Source organism: Miniopterus schreibersii (genome assembly GCF_964146895.1).
Source record: "Miniopterus schreibersii genome assembly, chromosome: 15".
NCBI classification, from domain to species: domain Eukaryota; kingdom Metazoa; phylum Chordata; class Mammalia; order Chiroptera; family Miniopteridae; genus Miniopterus; species Miniopterus schreibersii.
This window is the reverse complement of record NC_138115.1, coordinates 51,590,405-51,615,236: the sequence shown is the minus strand read 5'-3', so window position 1 is coordinate 51,615,236 and position 24,832 is coordinate 51,590,405. Positions and strand designations below refer to the sequence as shown.

The 24,832-nt window shown below is 60.3% G+C and overlaps 2 protein-coding genes across 9 annotated transcripts; one reads left to right on the top strand and one right to left on the bottom strand.

Annotated features, from left to right (window-relative positions):
• The first annotated feature begins 1,519 nt into the window (after positions 1-1,519).
• ABHD14B (abhydrolase domain containing 14B) lies at positions 1,520-24,198 on the top strand. Of its 3 annotated transcripts, XM_081159923.1 has the most exons (6): positions 1,541-1,645; positions 1,957-2,001; positions 2,291-2,355; positions 20,954-21,188; positions 22,592-22,833; positions 23,194-24,198. In XM_081159923.1, the coding sequence occupies exons 2-6, from the start codon at positions 1,965-1,967 to the stop codon at positions 23,371-23,373; spliced, it is 759 nt and encodes a 252-aa protein (XP_081016049.1). In that variant the 5' UTR covers positions 1,541-1,645; positions 1,957-1,964; the 3' UTR covers positions 23,374-24,198. The 3 variants fall into 3 exon arrangements, with proteins under 3 accessions (XP_081016048.1, XP_081016049.1, XP_081016050.1); XM_081159922.1 differs by lacking the exons at positions 20,954-21,188; positions 22,592-22,833; positions 23,194-24,198 and adding an exon at positions 3,216-3,856 and having other exon boundaries at positions 1,520-1,645; XM_081159924.1 differs by lacking the exons at positions 1,541-1,645; positions 1,957-2,001; positions 2,291-2,355 and adding an exon at positions 20,043-20,096.
• On the bottom strand, positions 8,268-19,285 carry LOC308567851 (protein ABHD14A). 6 transcript variants are annotated; one of them, XM_081159916.1, is made up of 17 exons: positions 18,948-19,156; positions 16,645-16,856; positions 16,359-16,474; positions 12,633-12,743; positions 11,933-11,997; positions 11,741-11,845; positions 11,319-11,413; positions 11,023-11,099; positions 10,844-10,933; positions 10,689-10,745; positions 10,327-10,400; positions 10,194-10,243; positions 9,942-10,086; positions 9,771-9,839; positions 9,122-9,201; positions 8,933-8,993; positions 8,268-8,853 (listed from the first exon to the last, which is right to left on the bottom strand). In XM_081159916.1, exons 1-17 carry the CDS (start codon positions 19,014-19,016, stop codon positions 8,689-8,691), a joined length of 1,641 nt encoding a protein of 546 aa, XP_081016042.1. In that variant the 5' UTR covers positions 19,017-19,156; the 3' UTR covers positions 8,268-8,688. The 6 variants fall into 6 exon arrangements, with proteins under 6 accessions (XP_081016042.1, XP_081016043.1, XP_081016044.1 ...); XM_081159917.1 differs by lacking the exons at positions 16,359-16,474; positions 16,645-16,856; positions 18,948-19,156 and adding an exon at positions 13,752-13,930; XM_081159918.1 differs by lacking the exons at positions 16,359-16,474; positions 16,645-16,856; positions 18,948-19,156 and adding an exon at positions 13,196-13,270.
• Positions 24,199-24,832: the final 634 nt, after the last annotated feature.

The window sequence follows — 24,832 nt, the reverse complement described above, 5'->3', positions numbered from 1 at the left end:
GGGTCCCTCCTCAAGTGAGGGGTGGGCCTTCTCTTCCTGGCATCAGCCTGAGTCTCAGGCTGAGCGCAAACCCAGAAGAGCTTCTGAGAGTGGCTTTGGCAGAGGAGAAGCTGGATGACCCCAGGCAGGTCACTTCACTTTTCTGAACCTCGGTGTCCCCATATGCAACAGGGGCTTAACAAGCAAGGCTAATCTGAGGGTATGGCGAGGAACAGTGACAACCGATGCAGAGGTTTCCGGCTCCAGGCCCTAGCAGGATGCCCCTTCCTCCTCTGACCTCAGGATTTAATGTCTGTGTGCTGAGAAGGAGGACACCCACTGCCCACCAGGCCTCTGGGGCTTTGGGGGTATAGTGATCAGCTGTAGCCTGGTGCCAGAGAGCCATGGGGATCAAATGCCAGCCTTTGCCCCTCCAGCCCACTGTATGCTCCCAATCCCCTCCCCACCTCCTGCCTTCAAGCCCAGCTACATGCCTCCTCTCCCAGTAAGGCTTCCAGGTCCCTCTTCCAACCCTCAGAGGCTCCTGGCATTGATAGCCCCTCTCTGTTCTGCATATTTGTCTTTTTAAAATATGTTTTTATTGATTTCAGAGAGAGGAAGGGAGAGAGAGAGAGGCAGAGAGAGAGAGAAACATCAATGAGAGAGGCATTGATTAGCTGCCTCCTGCACGCCCCCTACTGGGGATCAAGCCTGCAACCCTGCATGTGCCCTGACTGGGAATTGAACCGGGATCTCCTGGATCCTAGGTCGGTGCTCAACCGCTGAGCCAGCTGGCTGGGCTGTTCTGCATCTTCCGGTGCTTTCTCCCCTCCAGTCAGAGATGGACCACAGGCCCCACGCTCTCTGTCCTGAATCCTTTCTGGGGAAAGACGCCCCCCTTCCCACACCACCACCACTACCAAGCACCTGAAGCCAGGGGAGACCCAATCTACCCCAGAAAACCAACTGAGGATGGGTAGGCAGGGGCTGGATGCTTAGGTAGCGGGGTGAGGGGATGGGTGTGAGAAACGGGAGGTGCCAAGTCTGGGAGGGCCCCAGGGCGCCCCCGCAGGAGGGAAGGTCCCTATCTCCGCAGGGCCCCCTCCATCCTTGTTCCAGTGCTGCCCCCGTGTGGCCCACAGGCGCACATTCCAGCCTCCGTCCCCTTCCCCATCTGCAGCGCCCCCAGTCCAGTCTACTCTCTCCTTCCTTCCCTCCGCCGTGCGCACCCCGGGAGCGGGAACAGGCGCCCCCGCTCTCCCACGGTGCCCTGCACCCGCCTCCGCTCGGCCCTCCCTGCTCTCCTCTGGCCCCACAGTCCACTCTCCACGCAGTAGCCGGGGGTGCTTTTTAAGAACAAAAACCTGTCCCTTCCTGCCTAACATGTTCCTCAAGGACTCCATTCGCCTTCAGTCTTTCAAGAGACCGGGGCCCAAGAACTCGAATAGGACTGGGGGGGCCGGGGGAGCTTGAAAAGGGCGGGGCCAGGTCGTAGCCCCGCCTTCCCCTCCGACTCGTGCCCTCGCGGCCTTAGGAACCTTTCTTCCCGGCGCTGGGGAAGCTTTCTCCGTGGTACCTTCCGGCCTCCACGGCCGTATTTCCCGTGCTGCACCGCGGCCTCCTCTTTCTCTTCCGGTCCCAGGCGCGTCGGGAGCCGCGGGCTTGGGTGAGTACTGGCCGCGCGGTATCCGAAGCCATCCGCGACTCCCGGGCGGCGGCGGCGGCGGGGACGGGGACGGGGAGGCCGGCTGCCTGGCGGTGGGGAGCGGAGGCGGCGCCCGCGGGTTGTCGAGCGGATGGGAGAGGGAGAGCTCGGGTTTGGGGGACGCGGCGGGGATGCCGGTTTCGGGGACTGGAGCCGGGTGGTGAGAGCGAGCGAGGCCGCAGGTGCGAGGCCTCATGCTGGCGCCTGGCCTCACGCTCTCAGGGTCGGGCAGGCCCCCGCCCGCAGCCCTGACCCGCGTTCCCGTCCTCCAGGCGCAGACATGGCCAAGTCCAAGAACCACACCACGCACAACCAGTGTAAGTTCCTCTGCCCGGCCTCCGCCGCGGACCGTGGGAGGGTCACGGGGGCAGGGGGGGTCCTCGGCCCGATTTTGTTCTTACCTACTGTTATCTTTGGGGTTATATAGACTTAGAAGCCCGGGGTCCCCGGGGATACCCAACAGTGCTTTGCGCTCAGCGATAGGGGCTCCCCGGGTCTGAAGACGACCTGCTCTGGGAAGTAAGGGTTTCCCCAGGCTCGGCAGCTGTTGAGTGATCTTGTTAGAGGAAACCTTATTTTAACCTAATTCCTTTTTCCCTCCCACAGCCCGAAAATGGCACAGAAATGGCATCAAGAAACCCCGATCACAAAGATACGAGTCTCTTAAGGGGGTAAGTGTGTCTGTCTGGCTCTAGCTTCACACCCTGCCTGAGCATCATTGTTAACTGGTCGTTGATTTGCTTTGGTCTGCAGTTTTTTGTGTGTGTGTTGTTGTTTTTCCTTTACTCAGCTAGCAAAGCTTTACTTGGTCTTTTCCAGTCCTGGGTGTAACCCCCTGGTCAGGTGCAACCTGCCTGGTGAGGGCAATTGGACCATCTCCTTTGCCCACCCCGAGCACTTGAGGAAAAGGAGTGGTTTTGTCTGTGTGCACCGTGCACCACGTACCTTACAAGTGTCTATTCCACACTGACCAGCATAGGACCTTGATCTGATTGGGTGCCGGGCTTGGGAACAGCTTCCCTTCCTGTGCTGGGAGCTCTGGGGATGGGTCTGAGGAGAACTGAGCCTTGGTTTTCATGTTTTGGCCTCTTGGTCTGCGTCATCCGCTGTGAATTTGTTGTTCTGGGCTTGGTGTTTAACTGTCACTTTTCTTTAAAGGGGTGGGGTGGCCCGGAGGGGGTTTCAGAACTCCACCCTAGCCCTGCTGTAGGAAATTGAAGCCCTACAACGGGGGGTGGGGGACAGGGCAGCCTTCATTTATTCTTTTTTTTCTGCACTTGCATTTGAGCTCTGCTGGGCTCTGGGCATGTAGACCTGAAAATGTGGTCTGGGTGTAGCATTAGCAGGGTGGGATATTGGTTTCTGGGGTGGCAGTATGAGTTTCTCTGCAGGTAAGTTTCTAAAGGTTGGGTATTTCAGCATTTAAGGTTGGATTTGATGCTGTCTAAGGCCCAATAGGCTTCGGCTGGAGCCCGATAAAGGGGCCCCACATGCTGCACTTATAGGTGCCTGTACCTTTATTGCCTTCTAGGTAGACCCCAAGTTTCTAAGGAACATGCGCTTTGCCAAGAAGCACAACAAGAAGGGCCTGAAGAAGATGCAGGCCAACAACGCTAAGGCCATGAGTGCGCGCGCTGAGGCTATCAAGGCCCTCGTAAAGCCCAAGGAGGTCAAGCCCAGGATTCCAAAGGGCAGCAGCCAAAAGCTCAGTCGACTTGCCTACATCGCTCACCCCAAGCTTGGGAAACGTGCTCGTGCCCGCATCGCCAAGGGTCTCAGGCTGAGCCGGCCAAAGGCCAAGGCCAAGGCTCCAACCCAGCCCCAGGCTGCGGGTGCAGGTGCAGCCCCAGCTTCAGCTCAGGCTCCAGCTCCCAAAAGTGCCCAGGCCCCGGCTCCCAAAGGTGCCCAGGCCCCGGCCCCCAAAGGTGCCCAGGCTCCGGCTCCCAAAGGTGCCCAGGCCCCGGCTCCCAAAGGTGCCCAGGCCCCGGCTCCCAAAGGTGCCCAGGCTCCGGCTCCCAAAGGTGCCCAGGCCCCCACGAAGGCTCCACAGTAGAGGCCTCTGTCTGCGGATGTGAGGACAGAAGGACTGGTGCGACCCCTGGGCTACTGTCTGCATGGAGCTGGTGTCCTCCTGTGCTATTTGTACAAATAAACCTGAGTCAGGATCTGTCAGTCAGCCTGTGTCTGTGATCCAGGGCTGGGACTGGGGTTCAGGGAGGGTTGCTACCTCCATTTTCCATGGGAGGAGAGCTCAGCTTTCCCTGGCAGTTAGGGTGTGTGGTTGGGCCTCTGGGAGGCAGTTTCCTGGAATAGAAAAAGGGGACGTAGCAAACAACTGGTGGGGGCAGGCTGGTGAGGAAAGAGAAACCCCAGACATCCTTGTTAGGTCTTGACACATGGGAAAGGGATGGGGTCCTGCTGAAGAATTCTGCACTCTGGCCTGAGGTGTTCCTCACTGAGGCTGTTCTTAGAGTACCTGGCTGGCGCCCACTGCCCTAAGTTGTGCTGCTTCCCCAAGTGCTCGGGACCCTGGGTGTGGAGGAGAGACTTCCATGGATCATTCTATCCTGCAGGGTGGCCTGGGCAAGTGGGGCCTCCCAGTCCATAGAAATACAGCTGATTATTGGAGAGCTGCTCATGCGCTGGGCAGACTATGCCCCAGTGTTGAGGGACCTGACCAGGCCACTTTCACAGCAGGAATGGAAGAGATTCTGCATAGAGCCCCTATTACACAGTACTGGACATTCATCTCCATGCTGAGCCCTGTGGTGGGACAAAACACTTGTGATCTGGAAAACTGCCTGGTCTCCACGTCTGAGCTGCGGGGAGGGCTGAGACTTGGGAGTAAATGCAATAGGAAGGAAAGGGCCTGGGAGGCTAGCCCGGGAGCTACCTCAGGCACCTGAGAGATGATTGACCTTCAGCCAGATGCAGTATTAGGATTTGGAGGACTTTAAGGCCCGAGCAGCAATTCGTCCTATACCCTCGGTTACCCTGGCAGACACTGTTGGAGCAGAAGCCATCTGGGGTTTCATTCTATGCTGGCTGGGTGCCTCCCGCCTTCCCAAGTACAGGATGAAGGCCAAGATTGTCCTTAGGTGACGACCATAGGGGGCGATCAGAGGCCTCTTGTGGGACTCAACATTAATTGGTCCCCCAGAAATAGTCACTGCTTGATTGACTTGTGAACATTTCCCTCTGCTTCAAAAAACCTTGCCCGCTTGACTGGACCACCTACAAGAGACGGACAGTGAATTGCATAAAATTCAAGGCCTGGGCACTGCCATAAAAGTTTTTGGGAGTCAAATGGTTGAGTAAGACCTGTGTTGTCCCCAAGGTTGTCATAGGAAAATTACAAACCAAAAAAATACCATACCAAAAAAATATAAAAGAGGTCCAGGCTTTTGTGGGAATTCTGGGGTGTTGGTGAACTTTTATACCACTTGGCACAACGCCTTCCCTTATATTGCTTAAAGAAGGGACATGGGACTGGGCAGCAGAACAGGCTGCTTTTGAGAGCAAACATACTGCTCCAACAGATGACAGCTCTTGGATCTCACAGGCATTTTTGCCATTTGAGTTGGCTATCTCAGTAACCCATGAGGCATGGGCGGGGCAATTCAGCAAAAACAGTAAAAGGAGCAAGTGCCCCTGGGATTTTGGTCCCAACTGTGGAGGGGGGCAGAGAACAGATACACCGGGATGGAGCAGCCAGAGTAAGAACTTGCCATCAAGGGGTGGATCGAACGCGTTCCACTGGCTGGCTCCTGCTGTGGTTCACACCTGTGCTGACCGGATGGCCTGCCCACCAACAGCAGAGGATGCCCTCTAGGGATGCAGCAGCTACGAGGCCCTCTGAATACATGCAGCCTCTGAATGCTCCTGCCCCTGTCCCTGTCTAGAGCCCCACAATCTGCAAAGGAGGAGCAGGAGGTTCTGTTGGAGCCTGGTACGCTGATGGCTCTAGCCAGGTATCCGCCCACCTGGATGGCAGCTGGCATTCAATCATCTACTGATACTCTCTGGGTGGAAATAGGAGCACATCACAGTAGCCAATGGGCCCAGTTAAGAGTGATTTGGTTAATTATGCGTGAACCTTGGCCTGACCCTGTGTACTGGCAGCTGGGCCCTTGTGAAAGGATTGACTCTGTGGCTTGGCCATGAGAATGAGGGCACCAAGCTCTATTGTCCCTGGAACTGGGACCATTTACTGGAATCTACACTGGGATGTCCTACCGGTTGGGGCAGTTATTTCACGCTCTTAAGTGGGGAGGAACTGCTCAGTCCCCAGTGGGACCCTGTCACCCTAGTGCAGGTGGGACCCATGGAGACACTATATGTAGACGTATGTGCACCACTGAATGAGGGGATGAAGTAGGGGCCCTGTTCTGGCATGTCCCCCCTCCCCCCCATTACCTCCTCACAACAGGAAGCATGACCTCTCTCTGTAACACGGGTGGTTTACACAGCCTGGCCAGATTCCCAGCTGTGGCTGCACTCACATCCAAAGATCCAGGTACGATCTCCCAATTTAAGTCCCTGTAAATATTTGTTTTTCTGGCCCGGCCTCAGACTTACACTTCCTGCGGCACTGTCACAGGGAGGCACCTCTGCCATCACCCAAACTGGAGGCTGTGTCTTATACCAGATGAATCTGCTAATGTCTCTTCTTTGTTAGCACATATGAAATCGAAGTAAACACCCTGAGTGATCCAACCCTAAGCCCGGGCGACCCGTTAGCACACTAGTTAGGCTCCTGGGGAACATGGCAGAAAAAATTGTTACTAACACTTGGATTATTTCTTTTAATCAGCCATTTTTCTTGCAATTGTCTGTATTGTTGCTGTGGACTGTGCCTCCAGTGCAGTCAATTGGTAACCAAACATGCTACCTCCCTGCTACAGAAGCCCCTGGGAGACCACTTAGGGCACCTCAAGGAGGAGGGGGTATGTGAGATTGTAAGAGCCAGTCCTGAGGAGTAGAGTGTGGAGACTGTTCCATAGCATGGCTGCTGCTGGACCTGCAAACTCCATCCAGGCTAGGCAGAGAGTGCTTCCTGTCGACCCCTCCCCGTGCCCCACTATGTTCTGGTTCCTGGACAGGCCCTTGCCTGGCCCCTGGCAAGGATGTAAGGCGTTTCCCCCTATCTGGAGCTGGTCAGCCCCGTACCCCACCCACCCTGCCATTCTATGTCTTTAGCACCTGCCTTGCTGCACAGGGTATCCATGTCATCGCCTCCCACGATGCACTGCATGTGTAAGTTACTGTTAATCCTCAACACCAGCCTTGAGTATAGTGGTCATGTAATTTGTGGTTGAACCTTGGGCACTTGGGAGGCTCAAAAAGGGTTGCTATTACCCTGGGCAACAGGTGCAGTCCATAGTATGTGGTCCCTTTCCTCTGAAGTAGGTAGCACTGTTATCTGTTTCACAGGTGAGGAAATGTGCTCCAGACCACTGAGCTACAGAGGGGTGGAGAGAGCCTTGGAACCCTGCTGGTCCAAGGGGGGCCCCAGGAAGTGTTAGTTTGCCAACCAGAGCTGGGCTGGTAGGTCTTGACTGTCATCCTGGGTGCTCTGTGGGTGGCCACATGCCCCTTGCCAGCTGGTGTCAGATAGGAGGTGGGGTCTTGACAGGGCCCAGGAGCGGGTTTTGTGTCCTGAAGATGGTCTCTCCCAGCCTGGGGCCACCGGGTGAGATGGCTTCCAAAGTGAGGCCTGCGCTCAGGTCCCTAAGATAGGGGTGTGAAGACTCTCACCCTGTTTCAGTCTGAAGGGGGAGGCTGGGCCCCAATCTCAGGAGACCCCAGGTCAGGAGCTTCAGCTAGGCCACAGCCGCATGCTGCCTCCCCCTCCAGCTCTTGGGTAGGACGCACAAGTCCCAGCTCTGAGCATCAGATCTTGACTCCCTGACCTCCAGGCTGTCTAGCAGAGCTTCTGAAGGGGGTTCAGGGAGGGGAGAAGCCAGCCAGTGTCCTGGCTCCTTGTCAGAATGCCACGAGCAGGTGCGTTATTATTACTATCAGGACTGAGCCTGCAGGCTCTGGACTTCCCTTCTGGCCACAAGTAGGAGCTTCAAAACCCAGCCTTCCTTGTCTCCCCTGCTCCACGCTCAGGGAGGTAGAATAGGACTAGACCAGGTCAGCTAGAGGAACGGCTCAGCTCATAGGCTCACAGCTGACTCTTGGCACCGCCTGGGGCCCTGGCCAGGCTGGCCGACTGATGCCCACCTTGTGGATCACTCTGTACACACTGACCCATGATCCCTGCCCAGGGTGCTGGCAGCCCTAAGATGAACTGACCTGGTCTGCCAGGGCTCCGGCCCCTCTGACCTGTGCTCCCAAAACCAGAACAGGGCCACACCCACTTCCTGTCGCCTGAGGGTTGACAAATGCTAGCAGTCATGCCTTGCCAGCTGTCCCTCTGCCTGCCCCACGTCCCACAGGGGCCCTGCTGGCCTCCGGCTCTGGGTCCTGAATGTGCTCCCTGAGATCTGTGTCTTGGTGTCCCCCTCAGTGGGAAAGGTATCCGTGATCCCATAACATATATATAGGGTATCCCCCCAAAATGTAGACACAGTTTGAATAATTATAAAGGCAGTGTTTATTAAATCAGAAAAGAAAGAAACACCAATTGAGCTATCAGCTGTTAAAGTGTGTATACATTTTTTGGGACACTCTATAGATACGGTGGCCACTGAGAACAGGAAGGCTGGCACCTTGTTGCTGGACAGACGTGGTTGGTTCAGGACAGGTGTACTGTGTCAAAGGACACAGCAGTGGGGGTGGGGGGGAAGCACTCAAAGCTAGGTTCAGCTTCCTCCTCTGCCATGGGGATGGTAACGGCATGTCCCCAGAGGAATGAGCATCCCTGCTCCATGAATGTCCTTGCCATTGGTATTTCATGGCCTCCGTTCACACAGACTTGATTGTGGGGCAGGGAGAAGAGGGGTCCTTGGCACCGGTCAGGGTGGAAGCTCCAGGGGTAGAGGCTGGGGAGTGTGGGCTCAGCTGTCGCTGGGCAGGGCGGGCACACTGGCCAGGGCAGGCAGCAGCCGTGTGTATATGTCAATCCCACGGAGGAACACGGCCTCGTGCAGCCGCTCATCGTGGTCGTGCAGCAGCACAGGTGTGCGGTTCATGGGGGAGAAGCCCAGAGCTGGGACACCCGCCTGCAGGTGAGAGGGAACCATTAGGGAGAAGGCCACCGTCCAGGCCACCCCCCTGCCCGTCCTGCTGCAAGCAGCTCACCGCGCGGAGATAGCGGCTGTCAGTGGCAGCGGGGCAGATGATGGGCTCCAGAGTGAGGTTCCTGCAGAGGCAGAGCCTGGTGAGTGGGAGGCAGAGGGGAGAGGGCAAGGCAAGGACTGAAGGGGCAAAGGCAGCTGGAAGGAGGTAGCGGAGAGCAGGAGGGAGAGGAAGGCAGGCCAGTGTGCTCACATGTCCTTGCAGACCCCACTGAATGCTGCCCACCAGGGGTCTGAGTCATCAGTAGATGTCACTCGCGGCTCCGTCCACTTCTGGGGGGAAGAGAAGGGTGGCAGGATCAGGACAAGGCCTGGGCATCTTGCTCTGTTTTCACAGGGTGGGTATGTGCCCAGCACCGGACACCCCACCCCCACCTCCCACACCTGCCCAGAGAGCCAGCTGGCCAGCCCAGCCACAGGCCCCCTTCCAGTTCCTCGAAGGACCTTCACTGCCTTCTGCCTACCTACTTGCTGTCCATCCTTCAGGTCCTAGCCCATGCCCCCTCCTCAAGACAGCTCTCCCCGACCTCTCAGACTGGTCCAAAACACATTTCAGTTCTCAGTACGAGGTCCTACCCTTTTCTGGACCATATGTTTATACTTATATAAAAATATCCTGTAAGAATTGATTCATGTCTATCCCCCCTTCGTGCTGTAAGAGCTAAGGACTGAACTGTCATTTGACTCCCCGGCACCCAGCGGCCTCACAGCAAATGCTGGCAGGGGATTAGCATGAATCTCTCAGCTAAAGCAACGCCCAGGTGTGTGCAGCACATCCAGCACACACTCCTACAGGCCCTGTCTCCCCAGCTCCCACGACTCCCCCATCATTCGGTTGGTACCTGAGCAAACTCGAAGGTGACCCCCGGGCCAGCTGCCTGGCACCAGCCCTGAAGCTGTTCCTCGAAAGCCTACGAGAAGGGAGATGAGCTGATCCCTCAGGCTCTCCCTGAGCCTCTAGGACAGCATTGAGGACCCAGGCTCCCTCCTCCAAACCCAAGTGGTGGTGGCACCTTCAGATCCACATCCGGTGCCACGCGGAAGTCAAAGCCAGCGCTCATGGTGGCAGGTACCACGTTATAGGCCACGCCGCCCTCTAGCTTAGTTAGGTTCACAGAGGTCACAGCGCCCAGCTTCAGGTGGGGGTTTGCCTGCAGCCTGCAGTGGGGGGCAGGGGCAGCAAGGGGACAACAGATAAAAACCAGGCTGGCATCCCTCCTGTCTGGCACAGCCTCCCAGCCCCAGTGCCTCCCAGGCTGCCTCACCTCTGCCTCTCCTTCTCCCGAAAAGCCAGGATGGAGCCTACGACCTTGTGCTGGGGGGGTGTGAGGTTAGATGTGAGAGAGGCCCGGGACACAGTCCCAGGAACTCCCAGATTCCATCCCCGGGGCCACCCACCAGCTTCTCTGCGGCGGTGTCCTTGATGAATACGGAGCCATGGCCAGGCTTCCCGGTGCTTGTGATCCACACCCCTGGGAGATGCAGGGGGAGGGGTACCTTCAGCATGGGAGGCTGGGAAAGCACTCAGTCCTTGGGTGGGCCCAGGGCTGCAACTCGTTCACAGCTCCTCTGGCAGGGCTCTGTCCCCGCAGAGCGCACAGTACAGGGCTGGTTTCTGCCCTCAGGGGCTCGGGAAGGAGAAGCCCAGGCAAGGAGGGGCTGTGAGGCAGAGGCCCTGGGTTCCAGGCCTACTCGGGCCCCTGCCCCTTCTAGCCTAGTCTCCCATCTGCAGTCACCCTCTCCCTCCAAGTCGTACTCACACCAGGGGCTCCGCTCGCTGTAGAAGACAGTGAAGGCGTCAGTGGGGTTGGCTAGGCCTAAGGAGGGAGGAAGGGGTTCAGAGGGTGGAGTGGCACAGCCCCACTAGCAGCCTCCCCATCCCGCTGGCCACTCAGTGACCTGCCACCCTGCTCACCCTCATCCAGGGCAAAGCCAGCCCTGAGGGCCTTGAACTCGGGCTGCTGTACAAACAGCTCCATGCCTCGGTGACCCCCAACCTCCTCATCTGTAAAAGCAGCAGGGATGTGAGATGAGGGAGCCATGCCCCCAACACCCCCCTCTCCCTAAAGGTGCCCCTCCCGGAGCCACTCCCACCTGGCACAAAGGTCATGTGGATGGTTCTGGGGAAATGGTGGCCCTCAGCCTTCAGCCTCCTCACAGCCTCCAGGTACCTGAGGGGCAGCGAGAGGGTGTAAGCCAGGTGCCGAGGGAGCCACCAGGCGGGCAGGCTGGAGCTGTAGGCCCTGGACCTTGCTCTGCCAGAGCCTGGCAGGGGACTCAGGAAAGTCCCTGTCCTGTACTTCCTGCCCAGTGTAGGGGTCAAGGCGTTCCTTGGCCTTGAGGTTGGGCCACTCCATGGGCAGCGGGGACACTGTGGGAAGGACACTCACTGGATGCTGACACACTTCATGTCCTGGGCACCCCTGGCATAGATGTAGCCATCGGCATCCTTGAAGGCCTCGAAGGGGTCATGACTCCAGTATTCCTGGGGGCAGGGATGGGAAGAGGGACCCAAGCCCCACATTCTGTCATTAATCCACTGTGCTCAACTGTGGTCCTGCCCTAGGAGCCCATTGTAGGGTTGACAGGCGGGTGGTGAAGGCGACAGAAGAGGGCATCAGACTGCCAGCCCTCATCTCTGCGTCCCACCTCTACCCTTACCTGGGCGTGAAACAGCAGCTGGACCAAGGCTGCTCAAGTGGAATGATGCCCAATGAGGTCAGGGTCAGTGCCAGGACCAGCACCAGGGCTCCCTGAGGTGGAGGGGGTATGCCTCACCTTATCCCCACCCTCCCTCCCCACACTCACACACCTTGAAGACAGGTACCACATCCGTGTGGGAGTTGAGCAAGATGGAGGAAAGTTTGGGGTTGCTGCCTGGCCAGGTCAGCACGGTCACTACACGGCCAGGTGCCACCTGGAGAGGGCCAGGAGGGAAGTTCAGTGCAGGGTATGGAGGTGCCCCAGGCCCACTTCTGTTCCCCACACTGGGCCCTGGGCTCACCTCCACTTTCTGACAGCCCAGGCCCAGTTGGTGGGCTCTCTCCTCGAGGAAGGCGACAGCGGCCCCTGCCGACACAGAGGCTTGGGGCTGCTTCTGCCTTCCCAGGCTTCCTCCCCCCTGCCCAGGCAGAGCTTGGAGGCACATCCAGAGAGGGGAGCAGACCCCCCCCCAGATGGGCTGCTGCCTGGACACAACTGCACATCTCTCAGAGACACCTGCATTTCTGCCCCCACGGGAGAAGCGAATTTGGGCCAATCAGTGACCCTTCGTGGAAGGCCAGGTGGGAAGTCCAGGGTTAGAAGGTGGTGTCCTGTTCCTTAAAGAAGGGGCAGCTATGGTGCAGGGACAGGAAAGCCACCCGGTGTCTCCCAGGTGGAAAATCACAGCAGGAATTTGGACCCATGCACACAGTTCCCAGACACCAAGCTTGACTCCCTAAGGGCTCTGGCCTTTGTCCAGCCCCAGTGGACTTGGAGGACCTGTTCGTCCAAGCGGCCGCCTCGGCCTCCCCTCCCCCACCCAGGAGTCACTTGGGAGGAGCCCCGGCTCTGCAGGACCGGTCCCTCCACAGCCTGGACGGGCTGCCGCAGCCTTTGACCTGGGGCATGTCCAGGGGGGTTGAGGTGCCATTTGGGGCAGCAGAGTGGGGCTCGGCTGGGTGACAGGAGTCCCCGTCCCCGGTGCCCCGCCGCGCGCTCACCGTAGTCGGGCTCCGGCTGGACGGTGCGGATGCGCAGGTACCGGCGGAAGAGTGCCACGGACGGGTGCTCGCCCTCGGGGCCCCTGCCGGCCATGGCGCCGCGCGTGGAAGCTGGGGGCAAAGCGAGCGCTGCCTACCCTCCCGGCCGCTGGGGTCCCCGCGCGTCCGCCGGGGAGCGGGCGCCCCGCCTCGGAGCCCGGCTGTCTCCGGTGCACCTTAGGCCCCTCCCATCAGCCCCCCGGGCCCGCGGAGGTCGTGCCCTGGCCGCCTGGCCGCGGGGAAAGCCGGGGCTCGGGAGGCTCCGGGCAGCCGGAGGGGCGGAGCCGCGTCTGGGCGCGGACCTGACCCCCGCCCTCCCCGAGCCGCCCGTCCCACCGCTCGGGTTTCGTGCCGGGAGCCCCAGGTCCCCGACTCCGCTCGGCCGGCCTCGGGCCTGCGCCCGCCTCTCCGCCCCGCGGGGGCTGCGGCCGGGACTCGGGGCCCAGCGAGGTCGCGGGCTCGGGACCGCCCCGCCCCCCACGTGGCCGGCCGGGGTCGCGGGGAGGACCGAAGGCGGCGAGTACCTGCGCGTCCGCCCGCCGGAACCCAGGCTCGGCTCCCGACCCCGCCCCGGAACCGCTGCTCCCGCCTCCAGCTCCGGGCCGGGGCGACTGCCGGCCCCCGGCCCCGGCCCCGCGCCAGGCCCCGCCCCCGGCCTGGCGGAGCGTCCCGGTGGCCCCGCCCCAAGGGCTCCCCCTCGGGCGGCGTCAGGACGGGGCCGGAAGGGAGGGCGGGACCGAGGGGCGGCGGGCGCCCCCTGGCGCCCCGGGGGCGGCGCTGCGCGGTCCCGCCTGAGCCGCCCGCGCGGCCCCGCCCCGCCCGCCGGGGTCCTGCTCCTCCGGCCGGTGTCTCGGCCCCTCCGGGGGGCTCCCCGGCCCTCGGGCCCCCGTGCGCAGAGGCAACTGGTTAACGTCCCCAGCCGCGCTGCGGGCGCACGGTGCCCGCGGTGTGGGCGCGTGAACGGCCGCGCGGCCGCCCTGAGCGCGCATCGGCGGCTGCGACCGCGCGGGAGTGTGCGGCGGCGGCTGGGGGCGGCGGGGGGGGGTCGCGACGCTCTGATGGGAGGGGTGGGAAACTCACCTTCCAGGTGGCTCGCGGGGCTGACCCTGCGCCAGGCTCCCGGGGCCTCGGCGGCCACCGCAGAGGGAGAATGGAGGCACAGGTGTCCCGCTGGCCACCTCATTCGGGCTGTGGCTGCTCACTCGCGCGCCCGGTGCCCTTTGTACTCAGACCGTTCCGCCCCTGCTCGGGGGCTGTCCGCGTGGGGAGGGGCAGGGCTAGAGACTTTAGCCTCTGGGCGCGGAGGAAGCGGGCCGGAGGGCAGGGCAAGGGTCTGGGCCGCTGACCCACGCGTACCCAGGGGCTAGCAGGTTTAGCGGTTCACCAGCGATGCCCTGTTCATTGCTAAGCCACATTCTCCACCCCAGCGCTGCGCACAGCCCCCTCCGGCCATGGCCCTGCATTCCTGACTCCCTGGGCTCAGCTCCCAGGCCCTGGATTGCCCACCAATCCCAGGGGTCACACAGCAGGAGTGATACCCCCACTCCAGCATTGTGAGGCCAAGAGCTCCACTGACTCATCCAATCCTAAATCCGCTTTCTGAGCTAGGTGTTACTATCACGCTCATTTTACAGATGAGGAAACTGAGTCACAGCGGTGAGGGCAGCCGACTAGGAAGCAGCCCGTGTTCTTAGCCTTCCCAGGCTGCTGGAGCCCTCCCTCCAGACCCCAGCCCCAAAACAGTCCCAGACTTGCCTCCCACTCCCCCCCCCCCCCCAAGCAACACCAGGAAATAGGAACTGTCACTCCCTGGGCATGACAAAAGTGCTTTTATTTATTGTGCCTGTGAGAAAAATAAGAGCTCCTGACTGGGCCTGGCCTTCTGGCCTCTGCTCTCTGATCCTAGGGGCTGCCTCCCTGGTAGGGGACTGGTCCAGACCCTCCAGGCTAAGAGGGAGAGCTCAAGGCAGCTGGTCAAGGAAGGCAAGGAGGACAAGGTGGAAGTCTTTTGGCTTGTGGAGGTAGCAGGCGTGACCTGCGTCCTGCAGCTTCACCACAGAGTGGTTGGGCAGGTGGCGGAGCTGCCGCAGTGACTCCCGAGCCAGGATGTGGTCCAGCTCCCCATACAGGATGAGAGTCGGGGTCTGCAGGGCAAGGCAAGGGGCTGTAACCCCACGGCATGATGGGGACTAACCCTCAGGCCATCTCCTTAGGAAATCTTCCCCAAACACCCATCTTTTCCACCCAGATCAGGGACGGGGCCATGTGTGCTCCATGTGTCCTGAGTCCTCTCCTCCCACGACAGGGAGCCAGGAACTTTGGAGCCCCTCTTCCCATACCTTCACGGCCCAGAACTGTTCCTGAGTGTAGTTCTGGGTGGAGGCGGGTGCGATGGGCACGAATCCGTGCAGCTGATGGTGGTCTCGCATCAGGAAGGGCAGGGCATAGCGGCCACTCAGCGAGGGGCTCACCAGCACGGCATTCTGCACCTCCAGGTCCCGCAGCACGCGCTCCAGCAGCTCCGCCCGCCCTGCCTCAGTTCTGGCCTCCTTTGAAGGAGCTGAGTTCCCAAAACCTGGGAGCAGCGGGAGGCACCAGCTGAGGGGGCTGGGAAGGAGCTCAGAAAAAAGAGGTGGGGAGCAGCAGAACATGGCCCATGCTACCCCAAATGTCCAGGAGCTATTTTTTGTGATGTAATAGGCCTGCTAGGAAAACATCTTTCATCCATATCATATTGGCAAAACTAAAATACTGATAATGTGCAGTGTTGGGGAAGGTGTGGGGAAATGGGAACTTTCATACACGACGGATGGGAGGAAAAATCCATAGAGCAGTTTTGAGGGTAAAGTAATAATTGTCAGAATTTAAAAGATGAGTGTCCTTTACCCCATCGGTTGTCCTTGGTAGCTATGCTACAGAAATGATTGCCCACATGCTCACAGAAGCATGTCCAAGGGTGCTGCAGCTCCAGTACCCAAGCATTTCAACGGACACGGCGAACTCTAAACCGATCTACATACCCACCAGTAGAGGGACGGCCAGAAGAACCTGTCCACCCCTCCGATGGCGCACACTACAGAGAGGAAGATCACAGCGACTGGCGTGACCCATGAGACACGGTAGAGGGGAGAAAACCAAGCTGCGGATAGACTCACTAAATCGCAGGCCACCAATCGTGCTGACAGCCCCCATCACACAATCCTGCATATTGTCTGTTTCTCTATGCACGGAAGTGTCCAGAGGGGGTCTGGCTCCCCCAAACTGCTGAAGTGAGGGAAGGAAATGTGGCACCGGTCTCTGAGGGTGTCACCCTTGTTTGGTTTTTTCAAATAACAAGAGTGATAGCATAAATCATTTGACAGCGAAAAAACCAAAATGCTCCCGGGTTTGTCATAAAAGGCGCAGTGAGATCTCCACATGCAACCCAGTGACCTCAGGCGTGTTTCCACCTGCTCCGTGATGTGCGACAATCAGGCGAGTTTTCAAGGCAGAAAATAAAGACAGTCCTTTTTGCGTTGCCATCTTGTGTTGTGACCTGCCACTGCTCGTCTGGAGACTGGGGTTCAGATGCCCTCCTGGCCACACCTTAGGGCTTCCCTACCCCTCCAAGTTCCCTTCTGGGAAGCTGCCCCCTTGGACCTGCTGCAGGCTGCCTTCCCCAGGAGACCCAGGAGTCAGGGCTCTCACCTGGGAGGTCAAGGGCCACAGCCCGGTAGCCCCTCTGTGCCAGCAGCTGCAGTGTGCCCAGCTGCTCCCACGTGTGGGAGTTAAAGGCTTTTCCGTGGAGCAGCACCACCTGCACCCTGTGGGCACACAGAGGAGGGTGGGCCTGAGAGTCTGGCAGCGGCCCACTTCTTCCTAGGCTTCTCCCATTGCCCTCCCAGGCCCTGAGCACCCTGAGTTGAGCTGGGGTTCCACCCAGGGACTCCCTTCAGGCCTAGTCCTTCCACTCTACCCCTGGGTCAGGACCCACCTGCGTGACCGACGGAGTGGGAGAACCTCACGGTAGAAGATGGGGGAGTTGCCAGGGGTGAGACCAGCCAGGATTGTGACATTGGGGTCTCTCCAGAGCCAGGAAGTGTGCTCGGGGGGGCCTGGCAGCCCCACGTACAGCAGCAGCATGAGCAGCAGGCCCAGGCCCAGCAGGGCTATCCGGGACCGGCTCATGGAGGTCCATACCACAGTCTGGAGGAGGAGAGGAGAGGAGAGGAGAGGAGCGGAGAGGCTGGGGCTGAGGCCCCACGTGGACTCCTGGACCCCACACCTAAACCCTACCCGAATCCCCCAGCAGAGGAAGAGCTTAGCCTTTGCCCTTTCTCCTGCTCTGGGCAGGGGTCTGAGGGTTCAAACCCAACTGCTCCACATGCCAGGGTGAGGGTTCAGGTACCCCTCAGTGTGCGAAAGAGCACCTGAGATGCCCCCCTGGCACACAGCATGCCAAAGGCCACTATTATTATAGGTCTCTTAATAGGAAACTTTGAGCTTCGGGAGATTCTCTTGCTCAAAGTCCAGAGTGCTAGCAAGCAGGGGAACTGGGATTTGAACCCAGGGCTGGACTCCTACCAGTGGGACACACTTGGCTTGCCAAAGAGGAAAGCGTGGAGCTGGGAGGTGACGGATGAGCCGGAGCCTTGCTAGTGGAACTGGTGAGGGTCCTCAAAGGTGAGAGACTCCCCCTGAGGGCTTGTTTGAAAATGGCTCTTTTTATCACACTGCGTATTCTAGTGCTGAAATCAGAACGTGCTTTACAATGGATGGGAATATTTAATTTTCCGCCCTGCTGAGGTGAAGCGTGAAGTGGGGAGGAGGCTCATGGAGAGGCTGAGGCAGGAGGTGGGTGGGCCCAGGCAGGAGAATGGCACAGACGGGGAAAGGGCAGCATGGAGGCTGGAGAGATGAACACCCCCCACCCTCCCAGCTTCATGCCAAGTAGCTAGCTTCAGGACTCCTCCAGCCAGGGTCCTTTGCCAGCCCAGAGGACAGGCCTCATGGCCAGGACCCAGGCAGAGCAGTCAGCCCTGGCTTTGAGGCTCTGCTCCGCACTTCCCAGCCCAAGTCTTCAGTTGGTCAGCAGAATGGACAGGATAGTCCCAGGCGGCCCAAGCCTCCCGCAAGGTTTCAACAATACAGTGCACTTGCCTTGGGGCTGGCCTGTCATCACTTTGTGGGCCTAGGAGGAGCACCCCTGCTTGTTCCCAGGTTCCAGCAAACACATCTCTTTTCAGAGCCACCGGGGCATGGCCTCAGCTGGACCGGGGACCAGTCTGCAGCCCCACCCACATCTCGGGATGCTTCCTAAGCCCCCATTCCCAAGCTCTCGAGTCAGGTGGGACCCAGGAGCTGAGCGGAGGAAGAAGGAGCTTCTCTCTTCTTTCTGACCAGGAACTGACTGGGATGCGGGCCTCCAACGCGGTTGGCTTAGGTTCCCACAGACCAGGCTTGGGCGCTGGCCCCTCCTTGCAGCGGAGACTGGGCCACAGGGGGCCTCTCCAGGTTGGGAGGGGTGGGAATTCGGCTGTCGCCTGGGCAGCCCAGGGGACTGGAGCCCTAGACAACCTTACCCTGCCAGCAGCAGGCAACCTGGTCTCGCTAGCTACAGATCTAGGGGCTGGGGCTGAGGGTGGAGCAGCACACGCTTAGGCCTTGGCACACGCGTCGGCAGTGACACACAGGTGTACGCGACTGCACACAACTACCGAGTTTTGCCCGCACCGGATTTTCTCTCGCGCAAGCTATTCCCTGCACTTAGACACACCTGTGACTGGCACTGGCCTGTGCGAAATCGATCCCTTGAAACGAAATACACACCCTCAAAATCATGCGCACCGTCAGGCATCAGGAAGGCAGCCGGACAGACAGACAGACAGACACACAGACACACACACGGCTTCAAATTCACATGCAGAACCTCAAATTTCAAGAACACCGCCATCCGCACAACCCTAAAACTACACATGAACGTAAGAAACACACGTGCACAGGCGGAAGGACGGACACACACCCAGACCCTCAGAAACACACACGTAGACACAGGGCTCGTGCCCGCAAAATCATACGCTGAGCTACACGCAGTGGACATACTCAGACCGACACCCTCCAGCACCCGGGCCCAGAGACGCCCGCACGCACCGCGCCCACACCCCGGCCCCCAAAGCGCAGGCCGCGCGCGCCCCGCCCCGACGAGCGCGCTCCCTGCGCCAGCGCCCGCCCCGCCGGGACTCCGCCCAGGGCGCGGGGCGAGGGTGGGGAGGGCCGGCCGGCCCAGGGGACACTCACGGGGCTGCCCGAGAGGGCCCGGCGGGCCCCGCCCACGCGGAACCAGCAGCCGAACAGTCCGGTGGCCATGGCGCCGCGTCGCCCGCTCCGCAGGCGGCAGCCCGCACTGGCCGCCCCGCGCGCAGCCTCCGAGGCGCGCTTGCGCAGTCCGCAGTCGCCGGCCCCGCGCCGAGCAGCCCCCGCGGCGGGGGAACTGGGGGCGGCGCCCCAAAGCCTGCAGGCCCGGCCCCTCGTCCAGATTTCCCGGATTGCTTTGGGCTGGAGAGCCGCGGAGAGAGCCAGGCAGCTTCTCCCCAGCAGAGCAGAGCGTCTGCGCCCTGGTTCCGCCTCTCGTCTGTAAAGGGGGGGTGCTTGTGAGGGTTGTGTTACGGACTCAAGGACCTGCCAAGCCTTAGGACAGCGTCTGGCAGGGAGGCCTCGCGGGGTGAATGCCAGGCGTCACTGTTACGCAGCAGCACCAGGGCTCGGCCCTGACCTGACAAACGCACCGGCGCACGCGCCGCGCCACAGCCCGGGGCACCTGTCCGGTTCGTCGACCCGCGATCGACCTCTGCTCTGCCCCGAGGCAGAGGCGCCGCGTGGTGGCCAGGCCTGGCACGGATAGCTGGGTGGCTCCTTTATTGGCACCCTGCGAGGCGGGCGACCTCACACCCATTCTGCAGGCGAGGAAAGCGGCTCGCAAGCTCTGGGGAAACGGTCAAGGCTACCTGGCGGGCCGCCGGCAGAATCTCGCACTCAGACCCGTCGGGCCTCCACTGCACGCCTGGCACACAGCCCTGCGCCTGGGCAGCCCGGGGTGGGGGTGGGGGTGGGGGAGAGAAGGGAGCGCCAGGGATGCGACTCCAAAGGAACCCCCCTCCTCAAGCCGCGCCGTGGGCATGTGGGGCAGGCCACTGCGGGTCTGGGGAAAGCACCCAGTCCGCTGCTTCGGGCACGTGGGGCCGAGGGGCTTGGGGAAACTGAGGCCGCTGTGAAAAGATGGGCCCCGCGGCGGATTGCGGCCACAAGAGGGCGCCCCGGAGCACGACCGGGGCGCGTCCCCGCTTCCCCGCCCCCGCCCCCGCCCCCGCCCCTCCCCGTTCCCGCCCCGGGCCCCGGTCGCCTGCACTCGCCTGCCTCCGGTCTGTGCGGTCCCACGCGGCTCCCCAGGTACCGGCCTTGCGCCCCCGACCCTCTCTCCAGTTAGAACTCCCACCTACCCCCCGTTTCTCCCCTTCCCCCTGGCTCCCCAGGGCCCCTCCCTCGGGCCTGCCCCGCCCCTTCTCGTGCGCCCCGCTCGGCCGGGTGAGCCCGCCCCGAGGTCCTCGGAGGCGCGGAGCGAGCCCGGGCGGCGCCGGCGATCGCGCCCCTGACCGCGGGGTCCGCGCGCCGAGCACCCCAGGTCCCTAGCGGGCGGGAATTTCAAAGCCTTTCCCCCTCTGGGCGCTGCGGTTTCCGCTTCCAGAAAAAGGGCGTTTTTCTCCAACCCCGACCCCCTCCTGCCCGCGGTGCCAAACTGCGAGCCCGACAGTGCCCGGGAGACGGAGAGGTTGCTGAGCACCATGGTCGGCTGAGCAGCCCCCGTGCTTAGTCCTAAGCGCTGGGCGGGCCTGGTTTAATCCCGTCGAGCACTCTTGCGCTAAGTACCATTGTCCCCCTTTGTAGACAGGGGTACCAGTGAGAACCACCATCATAATAGCGACCCCCTGTATTGCGTTCTTTCCAAGGCCAGAAACCCTCACTTGCCAATTCTTTTTTTTTTTTTTTTTTTTAACTTGTTAATTCTTGATGTAGGCTTCAATGTCCCATTTTTCAGATGAGGAAACTGAGGCCAAGGCCACACAAAGTGAGCAGCAGAGGCAGAAATAACATCTTCATTTTCCTCGCCCCAAAGCATGTTCTTAGAGTTGTGGGAGCCTCCCCAGGCCTCCTTGCCATTCCCTTGGGCCCTGCCCTCTCCCTGGCAGTGTTCCTGCCCCACCTGGGCAGGCTGTTCTGGGGCTCATGAGCCTGGTCTCGAACTACAGGCGCTGCACTGGCACAGCGGCAGCATGGGTGACGTGGAGCAGCACGAGGGCACCATCCAGGTACAGGGCCAGAGCCTCTTTTTCCGGGAGGTTCGGCCGGGCAGTGGGCAGGCCGCCCGGTTCTCGGTACTGCTGCTGCACGGGATCCGCTTCTCCTCCGAGACCTGGCAGAATCTGGGCACGCTGCTCAGGCTGGCCCAGGCCGGCTACCGGGCTGTGGCCATCGACCTGCCAGGTATTTCTGCGGCAGGCTTTTGGGCAGGGGTGGTGGGGACCTCCTTGGGGGAGCAGGGCTGGAGTCTGGGGGTCTGGAAAGACTTAGCCAGGCCAGGGCACAGTGCACACTGCAAGAACCCCGGAGCTTCTCTAATCTTGATCCTGATGTCTGGACACTGTCCGGTTGCTCTAACTGTTGCCTAGGGTAGTGTCTCAGAGCCTGTTTCCTCATCTGTAATGTGAGATAACCACACTCCTTTTGGAGGTTAGCTCTCGTGAGAATGGAATGATATCATCCACGTGATTATGTGGCCAGGACCTGACACATAATTGGTGCTCAGCCCATTGGAAGTAAAATATTTTGATAGAGCCATAACCATAGGCTCTGTTGGAAGCCCCGAGGAGTGAGACTGAGTGTCTCAGTGGGTGGCTGAGCCACTACTCATGATCCCAGGTAGAAAGCCCTAAGCTGAGTTCTGGTGGAGGCAGGGACAGCCCCAGTCTGGCAGTCATAACCTGGACCAGCAGGCCCTGACCCCTGGTGCCCTGTGGAAAGGACTGCATGGCTGACCTGCTCCCCTCATTGGCCATGGCTGGTATGGTTTCAGTGCCCAAGGGCGGGCCTCCAGGCCCAGATGGGATTGGTTCTGACAGTGGGTTGGGCTGAGCTTCAAGACTAAAGTCTTGAGCTCATCTTTCTGGGGGAGCAGTGGAACTAACTAACTGGAGGGGAGGTAACTGTGCCGAGCCATCCCCTCAGCCACTGTCCTCAAGGCACTCACCTTGCCATCCCTGGGATAGGTGCCTTTTAAGCAGTTAACTCAATTTTCACAATAATCTTTTTTTTCCTTTTTTTAAAAAATATATCTTTATTGATTTCAGAGAGAGGAAAGGTGAGGGAGAGAGAGATAGAAACATCAATGATGAGAGAGTCATTGATTGAGCCCGTAACCTGGGCATGTGCCCTGACTGGGAATCGAACCCCGATCGCCTGGATCCCAGGTCTACACTCAACCGCTGAGCCACGCCTGGGCGGGCTCACAACAATCTTAAATGGCAGATACTTTTTTCTCCCTTTAACAGGTGGGGAAACTGAGCAGTAGAGAGAGCTGAGGGGACTTCCCCAAAATCACATAGGTAGTAAATGGAAAATTGGGCCTGGGACCCAGCTGTGTTGGACTTCAGAGCTTGGTTCTTTCCAGAGCACTATACTGCTGGGGAGATGGGCACAGACATGAGGGAAATGCCTCATGCTTGCCGCATATATGACAGATCTAGGCTGCTGTAGAAATAAACTCGGGCACGTTGCTGGAACCTGGCACAGAGAGATTGACCTAGGAGGGCTTCCTAGAGGAAGGGACCCTCTCCCGTTTTCCCACTCACCACCCTTCTCTTTTCTCTCCCACACTTAAATTCCTACAGGCCTGGGGCGCTCTAAGGAAGCAACAGCCCCTGCCTCTGTTGGGGAGCTGGTCCCCAGCAGCTTCCTGGCAGCTGTGGTGGATGCCTTGGACCTGGGCCCCCCGGTTGTGATCAGCCCATCTCTGAGTGGCATGTACTCCCTGCCCTTCCTCACGGCCCCTGGCTCCCAGCTCCGGGGCTATGTGCCAGTGGCCCCCATCTGCACTGACAAAATCAATGCTGCCGACTATGCCAGCGTGAAGGTACCCGTGTGTGGGAGGCTATGGGAGGCTAATACGCCCCTTCCAGGAGCAAGGAAAAGTCCCTCTGGGGCTTCTTCTTATTTGGGAGGTAGCCAGTGGGTGGCTTCTGGGAGGAGTTGAACTACCAAACTCCACCCTTTTGGTTTACTTAGCAGATTACTGTGTCAAGCCTTGGGCTAAACAGTGTGCTGGGACAGACACAAATCCATACCCCTGGCCCTTGGGAGCTGGCTCCCCCCACCCCACTGGGTCAGCTTGTCTCTCCCCCTCATTTGGGGTGACTCCAGGGAGAGACTGAAGTGATAGGGAGGGCTAGTGTGGCAGGTCCCTGTTGACATTGCCACCCTTTCTTTTCTCTAGACCTCAGCTCTTATTGTCTATGGCGACCAGGACGCCATGGGTCAGACCAGCTTTGAGCACCTGAAGCAGCTGCCCAACCACCGGGTGTTGGTCCTGAAGGGGGCGGGGCACCCTTGTTACCTGGACAAACCCGAGGAGTGGCATACAGGGCTGCTGGATTTCCTGCAGGGGCTAGCATGAGGCCCAGCCCTACTGCTTGCCTTTCTGGGGCTCTCACTCTCCATGCACATGCAACAGGGGTGTGTGTGTGTGTGTGTGTGTCTGGGTGCTTGTCTTTCGGGGTCTGTCTTTTCTTCTTTCTCTTGCAGTGACACACAGAGGAGATGAAATCAAGAGAAAAAAAAAATCAGGAATCAAAGAACATGACCTGGTGGAGGGTAACCTGTTAGATGAGCTTCTGCTATAGGCTTTCCCGCTCAGCTCCCACTCCTTGCTCTGCTCTGCCCAGCCCACCCCTCCTACCTCCTACATCCACCCCAGCTGCCCCCGAAGGGCACTCACAGCCCCCATCCTGCCTCTTAGGCCACAGATACATACGTGGCCATATGCACACTTACACAGGTTCCCAAATATGACCCAGCCGCATAGGTACATGCCCCCGACGGACATGCACACTCAGGTGCAGCTTTGCATTGTGTGCACAGACACTCATGCATGTTTGTGCTTCTACACAACACTTGCATAGGCGCCTGTGCCCTCCCACCTTGGGAAGGTGGGGGCCCCAGGGACCAGTGCTAGCAGGAGATCCTCTGCCAGCCTTAGGGTGTGGCCTGCCCTGAACTCCACTCACCCCTAGGTCGCAGCTGACTCCAGATCAGAACTGCCCCCCCAAAGGACAGGACCACCCTTTGACCCTCAGATATCCCTGCTTTCCCCCCTTCTAGGTGCTCCACACCTTCCCAGGTTATTAGGCCTGTGCCTTCTGAGCCAAGCTGCTTTCCTGCTCCGAGGTTGGGGGGCTGGGGAAGAGAGTGGAAATCGGTGAAATAAAGTGAAGCAGTTAGACCCCTCGGGCTCTTGCAGTCTCCAGAGCGTCGCCCCTCCCCCGCCGCGCGGCACCAGATGGTCCCCCTGCCCTTTGTCCACCAGGCCAGATGGAGGGGAAGGGAGATTGGATTCCCCTCCCCACCCCCACACCCCCAGGTGCCGAGCGGCTCGGCTGTGGGGGAGGCGGAGGTCAGCGGGACCCCGCTGAGCCGATTACGGGGGGGGGGGGGGGGGGGGGGCAGGGCAGACCTCCCGGGGGTGGCGGGGGAGAGGGTCTGGGGACAGCCCCGCCTCCGCCTTCCCTAACCTCTTACTCCCCCCCCCCCCCCCGAGTTCTCAACTTCGCGGGCCTCCCTGGCCCCAAAACGCACTCTGGGGGCAGCTGTGTGGGGGTCACGGGCGGGGTGCCCGGGTCACACAGTCCTCGAGCCCCTCCTCCGGCCGGTCGGGTCGCCTGCCCGGGACCGACGAGGGCCGGGCCTCGCGGAGGCCGTGGGTGCCCGAGGGGTGCGGGTCTCGGCGGGCGAGAGCCCCGCGCGGGGATGGGTAGCGCGGAGCAGGAGAGCCGGGAACTCGGCCGGCGCGGGGTGGAAGCCGCGGACCCGGGGACCGGGGCGGCGCTGGGGGCTGGCGGGGGGCGGAGGCCGGGATG

Excerpts from the sequence above, each read along its gene's own strand:
- ABHD14B (XM_081159923.1), top strand. The coding sequence starts at position 1,965 with ATGGCCAAGTCCAAGAACCACACCACGCACAACCAGT. Across the intron at positions 2,002-2,290 it reads CCACACCACGCACAACCAGT|CCCGAAAATGGCACAGAAAT; the intron begins GTAAGTTCCTCT and ends TCCCTCCCACAG. Across the intron at positions 22,834-23,193 it reads CCGACTATGCCAGCGTGAAG|ACCTCAGCTCTTATTGTCTA; the intron begins GTACCCGTGTGT and ends TCTTTTCTCTAG.
- LOC308567851 (XM_081159916.1), bottom strand. The coding sequence starts at position 19,016 with ATGGCCACCGGACTGTTCGGCTGCTGGTTCCGCGTGGGCGGGGCCCGC. Across the intron at positions 11,100-11,318 it reads ATGAAGTGTGTCAGCATCCA|GTACCTGGAGGCTGTGAGGA; the intron begins GTGAGTGTCCTT and ends GCTGCCCCTCAG. Across the intron at positions 10,087-10,193 it reads CGGGAGAAGGAGAGGCAGAG|GCTGCAGGCAAACCCCCACC; the intron begins GTGAGGCAGCCT and ends CCCCCACTGCAG.